This window comes from Sinocyclocheilus anshuiensis, unplaced genomic scaffold (genome assembly GCF_001515605.1).
Source record: "Sinocyclocheilus anshuiensis isolate Anshui unplaced genomic scaffold, SAMN03320099.WGS_v1.1 scaffold453, whole genome shotgun sequence".
NCBI classification, from domain to species: domain Eukaryota; kingdom Metazoa; phylum Chordata; class Actinopteri; order Cypriniformes; family Cyprinidae; genus Sinocyclocheilus; species Sinocyclocheilus anshuiensis.
Genome location: NW_015537979.1, coordinates 811,500 through 821,014, shown reverse-complemented (window position 1 = coordinate 821,014; position 9,515 = coordinate 811,500). Strand labels below are relative to the sequence as shown.

At 33.9% G+C, this 9,515-nt stretch overlaps 1 protein-coding gene across 6 annotated transcripts in view; it reads right to left on the bottom strand.

The window, feature by feature from the left end:
* LOC107673059 (sphingomyelin phosphodiesterase 2-like) overlaps positions 1-9,515 on the bottom strand; it is a 13,267-nt gene that overhangs the window by 3,013 nt on the left and 739 nt on the right. Inside the window, exons 1-5 of one of the 6 annotated variants that reach the window (XM_016466497.1) lie at positions 6,605-6,667; positions 6,287-6,477; positions 3,926-4,022; positions 2,888-2,964; positions 1,139-1,232 (exon numbers count right to left, since the gene is read on the bottom strand). In XM_016466497.1, the coding sequence (XP_016321983.1) occupies positions 1,139-1,232; positions 2,888-2,964; positions 3,926-4,022; positions 6,287-6,336 (318 nt within the window). In that variant the 5' untranslated portion in view covers positions 6,337-6,477; positions 6,605-6,667. Of the gene's footprint in view, positions 1-1,138; positions 1,233-2,887; positions 2,965-3,925; positions 4,023-6,286; positions 6,676-9,515 lie in introns of those variants that run through there. The other 5 variants (XM_016466504.1, XM_016466514.1, XM_016466529.1 and 2 more) reach the window with 5 other exon arrangements.

The following is a 9,515-nucleotide window of genomic DNA, read 5'->3' as shown; positions in this document are numbered from 1 at the left end:
CACACACACACACACACACACACACACACACACACACACACACACACACACACACACACACGTATAAAAGTTAATGCAATTCTTGCTGTTCTTCAATTCTAGTCACATTATGTCCACACATGCCCTTGGACATACTTTTAAAAAGAGCACTTATTACAGAAATAATATACTTTAAAAGAATTGAAGTGCAAACTGAATGTAATGTTTTCAGATACTTAATTGCATGTGGATTTCAATTAAATGAAAATGTATTATAGTTCAAATTCATATTACATGCAATCAACTGAACTTTAAGTATAGGACTTATATACATATTTATATATAATTTCATAATTACTTCTGTTGTATGTTGGTTAATATGGTTGAAGTGTAATGATGAAAGTACTGACAATCATTTATGGTAAACTACAATCTACTTTAATGTCATTTCTATTGAAACTTGTATGTCTTGTAATGATGTGTAAAAATTAGCAATTTAGTACATTTGAAATATATTAACTTTAAATATAATATTGAATAACACACTACAGTTAAAATGATACAATTATACTTTATATGTGCTTTAGTATGTTAGTCAACACAACAAAATGTGTTACTTTAAAGCATTTCATTAAGCATTTTCATTTCATTAATATTAAATAATCTGCTAGTAAAGATTTTTTTTAAATACACTAAAAATGCACATTCAATACAATTAAGCACACTTCTTTTTGACAACAGTTATCATTTTATGTTATTGCTAATATAAGCTTCTGACAGATATAATGTAAGTTATGAATAAATACTAAATTCTGATGTCTTAGCCAAGAGTTTTCTTAGACTCTCTTCTAGTGATGTACAAAGGCCACTCTCAAACACACAGTGATAAGCAAGCAATAATGTACAGTCAGCCAGTCACTATCATAAAATAAACCTTGATAAATAAATAAATAAACTGAAATGTCTATAGTATGTGAGAAGAAAGAGACCTATGTGAGAAGAGAGAGTGGAATATGAAACAATTAATTATGAAACTAGCACACCTATTTAGGAGATCAGTACCTGGTACAAAAAATAAATTATACAGTTAAGTGTCATCATACAAAAATATTTGAAGGCAGATTGACCAATCAGAATGAAATATGCATAAATAACATACCATATATGGGTAGCCATTGAGAGAGTACTGGTAGAGCAGAGCGTCCTGGATCCTGTGTTTGGAGAACACAGCAAGCCCACTGCCAATGACTCCACTGTAAAAACACCACATACTATCAGATACTAGAACATACAGCTACAAAATAACATTTGCCTTTATGTATCTCTTGCTGTATATATATATGCCAGCAATCACACAGCTGCACTAATTTTTCAAGTATTATTAGGGAAGTCTTATTTGACTCTCATCTACACACTTGAGACTAGGGTTATTATCCATGTTGAGTAGCCCTATAAAACCCACTTTCTTTTCTTTTGAACATATTGGCAGTCTTTTGTTTTGTGCGGACATAATAAAGGAATAGTTCACCCAAAAATGAAAATGTACTCACCCTCAGGCCATCCAACATGTAGATGAGTTTGTTTCTTCATCTAAACAGATTTAGCATTGCTCACCAATGGATCACTTGCTCACTGATGATAGATTTGTTTATTGCAAGCACACAGCTTTTCACAAGACGTTAACTGATGGACTGGAGTGGTGTGGATTACTTGTGGATTATTGTGATGTTTTTATCAGCTGTTTGGACTCTCATTCTGATGGCACCCATTCACTGCAGATGATCCACTGGTGAGCAAGTGATGCAATGCTACATTTCTCTGAATCTGTTCCAAAGAAGAAACACACTCATCTTGGATGGCCTGAGGATGAGCAGATTTTCAGCAAATTTTCATTTGGTTGAAATATTACTTTGATACATCCCTTATTTATTAATTTTACCATGGTGAATAAGCAGACTGCAGCCTGCCTCAAAACTAATTTGAAAGTTCTGCACGTCTGCCACTACAGGATAAAATGCTGCAATCGTGCACAAATGTCGAAAATACTGAAAAGGTGGATTAAGGATATGCAATAGAAATATCAAATACCACCAATAATGTGAAAAGCTGGAAGCTTCTAATTTCTAATTGACTACATGCTTCCGGGAGAAGCATTAACTGTAGATAGCACTGCTTCCTTTATTACAAATTCTGACGAATCAGCTTCATTGATTGCATGCTTTAAGATCAATGCTTATTCTTCATGTCTCATAATGATAAGGATAAAATATAAAAGTCACTGAGAAGACTCAGAATATGATGGAATATTCAATCAAATGTCTCAAAAGAAGATTTTACGTTTCTTAAAGGGATAGTTCACCCAAAAATAATAAAAAGTCTTAATTTATTCACTTATTGAAGTTCCAAAACCATTTCATTCATGAAACACAAAAGGAGAACTTTTGAAGAATGTCTAACCTGCTATTTTCCATACAATGAAAGCAGACAGTGATGAAGGGACACCAAACGACTTTAGTTCTTTGGCGTCTTGTAACCAAACGTGACACACCAAATTTGTTAGTTTGTTTTATTAAATAACTTAAATGTTGGTCTGTTCCTGACAGAATGCTTTACAATTTCTCCTTTTGTGTTTCCACGGAAGAAAAAAAGTCATACAGGTTTGGAACGAAAGAGGGGTGAGTAAATGGCAGATTTTTTTTTTGTTTGTTTTTGGTGAACTATCCCTTTAAGTGGGGATTTTGTTTCCCGTCGTTTGACCAGGAATCTTTTTCTCTCTGGAATGTGTGAGAGCGTCTAGCCGCTTGATCGCTGATCAGAAGGTTTCAAAGTCTTTCTTTCCAAAAACCCAACTGCTTTGAAGTACAAAGCAACATTCAAAGTCCCTCATGTCACGGCGAGTTGAACTGACCTCTTGAAATAGTGAGTGTAAGGATGAGAGGAGGACAGCTTTCTCTTCAGGAAAAGGAAATCTCTTTCACTCCACACCTAGAACAATGTTAAAGATACTAAGATCAGTAAAAATGAAGTTTATGTGTGTTTCTAGCAAGCACTGAAAACTTATACAGACATTTAAGTTTTTCATATGTGCATACAATGCAAAGGTTTTCTGGTCTCTTATACCGTGTTATGAGCATTTTTTAAATTATTATTATAATTTTTTTTTTTAGAAATCACAAAGAACAAAAGTATGTTTTGGAGCTGAGCATAGCTAAAGAAAAACTAAATTCAATTAAAAAACATTCCATTACTTTTGAAGAATTCATTAACCTACACTCAGAGAAATTATGATTTTTATTTTATTTTTTTAAAGAAATCTCTTATAAAGGCTGCATTTATTTGTTAAAAATACAGAAAAAAACAGCAATAGAGTGAAATATTATTACAATAAAAAACAGCTTTCTATTTTAATATATTTTAAAATGTAATTTATTCTTTTAATGCCAAAGCTTTTCAGCATCATTTTTTATCTTTTCTTTTACGTAGCCCAAAACTTTAAATGGTAGTGTATCATGGTTTCCTTCAAAATATTAAGCAGAGGAAAAACAAAAAACAAATCAGCATATTAGAATGATTTCTGAAGGATCATGTGACACTGAAGACTGGAGTAATGATGCTGAAAATTCAGCTTTGATCACAGGAATAAAAATACATTTTTAAACATATTCAAGAAGTAAACAGTCATTTTAAATATTTTGCAATATTACTGTATTTTCGATCAAATAAATGCTGCCTGGTTGAACGTAAGAGACTTCTTTCAAAAACATTAAGCACTTTTACCGACCCCAAACGTTTTAACCAGCCACAACCACATATCTGTTTAGGACACAGTCTTATTCATCCATCAGGGAAATGAAGCAAAATGAAGTGCTAAAGCCACAAGGGCACAGAATTTATCCCTAAAGACAGTCAGAGGATAAGGGGGTTAAAAGTGTAGAGTAAAACCCACTTCCTGTAACAGGGCGATGTCGTGCTGCTCTCGGCCCAGTAATTTTCCGATCATCTCATACCGCTGTGTACAGAGTTGACTGAAGAATCGAATTCCCCTGAAAAACACGAAACCATAGTCACTATTGTCTTGCAGTCTAGCTCTAACCCACATATAAAACCCAAATAGCATTTATTGTGTACACATATGCAGTCATTATGCTCCACATTTAAAGGGCTGGTTCACTGGTTTTTTTCTAGGCTTGATTGTGTTCATGGGGTGCAGTCTAACATGTGTTAATGCTTCGTTTTTTTAAAAACGCATTATTGTTCACATAATTTACCTTTATTCCACACCGCTCTGTCCCTTATCTGAGAAACACGCTGATCATTTCCTTCTTTTATGAAGTCCCTCCCTCAGGAATAGGCGATGGGCTCTGATTGGTTAGCTAGCCCAGTGTGTTGGCTAAACCGCCTCTAGTGCGCCTCTAGTGCGCGTCTAAGCGTCCCGCCCCTCACCTCGGCGGCATGTGCTCCGGTTGTATTGTAAACAATGGCGACGTTAATATCGCTTATCAGTTTGAGCCCGGTTGAGAAGCGGCTTTTAATGGTAGGCCTATGTTTTTTTGTTTGTTGTTGTCTCATACTTTCAGATACGCTGTTATTTGTAAATGCTACTGCTTATGTTAGCTTTTAATATACGGTTTTATCCTGATTAAAGCTTAATACAGTACGGCAACTGCACGCGCGTCCATGTTTAACGCATCTCATAGCTATGTGAGAATAAGTGTATAATTGTAAATTTTAAAAGACGATATCTCCGTTTGCATTGAACTTTCAGTTTCGTAACTTTGCAGTTATTGTTTATGCTCAAACAGCATAAACAATCAACCACCCCTTTAAACACAAGCTGACTTCATCATTTCACAGCTCCATCACATGCATGCTTTTAATTAAACTGCTGTGTCATCTAAATATGGGGAAGTATTAAAAACCACATTTTCTGTCTCAGCTACAATCACAGTCTGAATTATTGCGTCTTCTGGAACATAGTGCTGACAGTGCTGGCATCAGCAGAGCAGGAGGCCCTCACCGCATGTCATGTGACCGCTGAAGCCCTGTCTGCTCATGTGCTTTCACATTCATACTTAGATGATGACAACAACTACCAATGACTTCTACAAAACAGCTATATATACATACATACATACATACATATACATATATATATATATATATATATATATATACACACACACACAAACACACTATTTTTTACATTTTTTTTATATATATATATACAACAGTGGAAGTGCTGGGACGCATTTTGCTGTCACACACACACACACACATTTTTTATATATATATATACACACACACACACACACACACACACACACACACACACACCATTTTTTTTACTTTTTTAATATATTATTGTTTTAAATATTTATGTCAAATATAATTTCTAAAAGTTTTTCATATGTGCATTCAATGCAAAGGTTGCCTGGTCTCTGAAACAGTGTCTTAAGAGTAAGGATTTAAAAAAAAAAAAATCAAATAATAGAGAACAATTTCTAGCAATACAATGTTTTGGCGCTGAGCCATACTAGAAAAAAAGTACATTCCAGTGTACAGTGAAAAAATGTACAGTCCATTATTTTGAAGATTTGATAAACTGTGATATTCCAAGGTCTGGAAACCCTATTTAAAATTACATATATCAAGGTTATTACTGTTAACTAAGAATAAACCCATAAAAAATGTTAGTTGAAATAAAATAAACATGAACTGAAATAACATAAAAAGCTATTTGCCAATGAACCATTTTTCACTTTCATGTACTGTAAATTGATGTCCTAAAATAACTTAAAGTAAAACTGAAATAAAAATGAATAAAAATTATATAGACATAAAAAAAAACCCTGAAAAAAATACAACGGGAAAATGGGAAATATTAAATAAAAACAAATTCAAATTATTAATAAAATATATACTATAAATAAAAAAATTGATAAATTAAATACTATATATTAATAAATACTATAAGAGTGCATATAACGCCTTCAAAATTAATTAATTAATTAAATACAGAATGCTACATTTTTTCGAACATATTAATTTTATAATTTACACGTCTAGGTGCTTTACTTTGCTGAAGCTTGGAGCTGGATGGATGAAAAAAAAAGTTATCTAAACAAATGACTAGATTATTTACATAAAACCTGACGTGTGCAGCAAACTCGTAAAATATTCATAAACAACTCAATGCATAATTAACTCAATACATTTCTATAAAGCACCGAACATCGTTCCGGAGCGCTTCTAATACAAACGCGTCTTCCGTGCGTCACTTCGAGGCGGAAGCATCATCTGAGCTCACCAGCAGTTGAGAGAGAAGACGCGCAGTGTGTCGGGCCGCGCTGTTGGCATGATGCCGCGCTGCTCGGGCTTCAGTCCGTCCCTCCGTCCCTCTGTCCGTCAGCGGAGAGCGCTTTAAAGCCCGCTCAGTCCGGAGGCGGAGCCCCAAACTAATCCACCGAGCAGACAAACTCAGTGACATCTGAAACCCTGCTGCTCATTCATTCGTTAAAACGATTCACACTGACAGTCAGATTTGGTTTTGATCGATAGTATCTCTTAGCTTAGCAAAATGGGTTCAAGCGTACTTTAAACTCTTCTTGAGTCGTGTAAATAATACCTGCATGCGCCTGGTGCTCAGACCGATGCTCCGCCCTCTTTCTGAGCTCGTGACTGGGTTCCATCAGTACCTGGTCAAATGACCTCCACTGCATCCAGTGCAGCTCATGCGCTACTGGATAGAAACAGCCGCGTGCATTGCGGGTAGTGTAGTTAGCCCATTTAACGCCACATTTACCCCAGGCAAGTGTTCTGTAACTACAGTAAATGTTGCTTACAATGAATAGTGATAATTAATAATCCTAATCATGCGATAGATTATATCATTATACAGTGTATTAATTCATTTAAGGGGTTATTTAAAGAGTTTTCTGATTCCTGCCTACTCTGTCAGTGTAAAATCAATGTTTACATTCAAGTTAATAGCCTATTCATGTAAAAGTAGAAGATTTTCATAAATATGCTCTGGTCAAGCTGAGACACTTTAACATTATTAATTAAAACTGGTTTAAATTAATTATTTAGGCTACACAATGGTGGGGCAGTTTAAGGGATGGAAACAAAGAGATAAAGAGATAAAGTTAGGCATGATTGGACTTATTTCATCAATTCCATTGATAATGCTTATTGACATTTGTACTGCTACTTTAAAAAGGATATTTTTTCCAGGAAAATGACATGATTAAGGAACTGTCTTTTGATGAGGACAGAGGAAAAACCTATAAACTGATCACAGTTTTAATCCTCTTAAAACTTCATTTAAAATAGACTCTATGTGCATTTAATTGATACGCTGTAAAAAGTGGAAACCTGCAATTGTTACCTTACGGAGCAATTTTACCTGATTTAACCCATAAAAACAATTTTGTTGGTATAAATGAATGTATTTGGGCTGATTTAGTGATGCTAAATAATAATTTATTTTATTTGAAAAAAAAAAAAAAAAACTTAATTTATAGATGTTATACCAATTTTTTCATTGTACTTTATATTAATAAATGCAGTTAAATGTGACCCTATACAGTCACAGCTGTTGCCTAGTATTAATTATCCTAATATTATTACATTATAATGTTTTTTTTTTTTTTATATACTGTATAACAACAACAAAAGCAATTTGGATGTTATAGCTTCCAGTGCACGAAAGTCACTTTAATGAGCAAATACATGAAACTGAAGATGTTACAACCCTTATTTCATATTAACCAGAACAATATGATACTGGAACAAACAAAACAAAAAAAGAATAGACATAAAAACATTTTTCCTGTAACATTCTTAAAATATACACAAAACAATTTGTAGAATTTCAAAATTAATTTCTGTTTTTCTCTCTCTCACACACAGGTGCACAAATACACACAAGCACACACACACACGCACGCACGCACACACACACACACACAGAAGCATGGTTGTTCTTTTAAAATGTCACAGAAGACCTGAAGCACACAATAAGGCAAGACTGGGATGGTGTTCACATTCGATTCTTTGGTTAAGATATTACAGATTAGTTTAGAAACTTTCACACACACACACACACACACACACACAGTTCCAAAAGGATAATGTACAACGAAATAAACAGTCCTCAGTTATTTATGCAACATCAACATGTGCTTTCCATAATGTACCAATATATGATGCCATAAATAATCAGATGACTCCAATTAATTGTCAATGATTATGTCTGACATTTAAAATCATATGTAACCATTGCAGGTGATCGCGGGTTAAAAAAAAAAATAATTTAACACCAAGATGGATGCAATGTGTGGAAGCATAAACGTAAAAAAGTGTACTGAATCCATGACTCCACATACTGTATATACTGACATTAAAAACCTAGAGTGTTTCTACATTACTGGAAGAACCTGAGAAAACGTGGATCGGAATAGCCCAGATCTTATTGCACATTTTGATATGGAATTAACGGTTAATTTCACTTGGTGCTGTTCAAAATCTTCTGTTGACCAATGGCACGCCTTACAAAAATTGAGAGAACAGCTGAAATATTGAAATTGTACATTAAAATACAATGTTTTTTTTCTTTCTTTGTTTTAAAATACAGTATTTTTTATTAGGAAAATACTTAAGCACCCAGTTAGGTGTAATTGCTTTGGTGATGCTGTAATTAGCACGTAGTTCATAGATTAAAAACACTGAGAAATCAAAACCAAGTGTTACATGCTAAGATTGGTTTTGTCCCGCTGTAACCCCTTTATGCAACAGCAGATTTGCCCTCTTTGTTTTAAACAGTGTTAGGTGATCTACTGCATTTTCCTGCTCTCTCGCCAGTATGGCGAAGGTAGACACAGAAGCGATAAGGCACTCAAAATGAGGGCAATCGAGTAAAAGCATGCATAATCACAATAATCTTTATGGCAAAATGGTTTTAAACAAAAACCCTGCTTTAAAAACGCACTTTACATATCCACAGAAGCCCGTTTCCACCACAGAATTAAAAACAACTAAATAAATAAAAGCAAATTTTGACATTTTATCTCATAGTTAAAATAGACTCAGACTTTTTTCCTACAATTACAAATTAACATCTCACAATTCAGAGTTTATATTTCACAAGTCTGACTGTTTTCCTCCGAATTCTGAGTTCACACCTCGCAATTATTTTTTTCCCCCGCTATGGAATAAAAAATAAAAATGTAATTGCAACTTTTTATCTCACAATTCTGACTTTTTTCTTGTAATTCTGAGTTTAAATCTCACAATTTGGACTTTGTTTTTAGAAATTCTGAGAAAAATTTTTTACGAGAAATTTACAATTTACGTAATTTACAAGAATTACGAGAAATAAACAGAATTGCGAAATATAAACTTTCTGACTTTTTTTTTCAATTTCAAGTTTTTTCAACTTCTCTCAGTTCTGACTTTATATCTTGCAATTCTGACCTTTTTTTTCCTCAGAATTCTGAGTTTACATCTCGCAATTCTGTTTTTTGCTTCCGCTACCG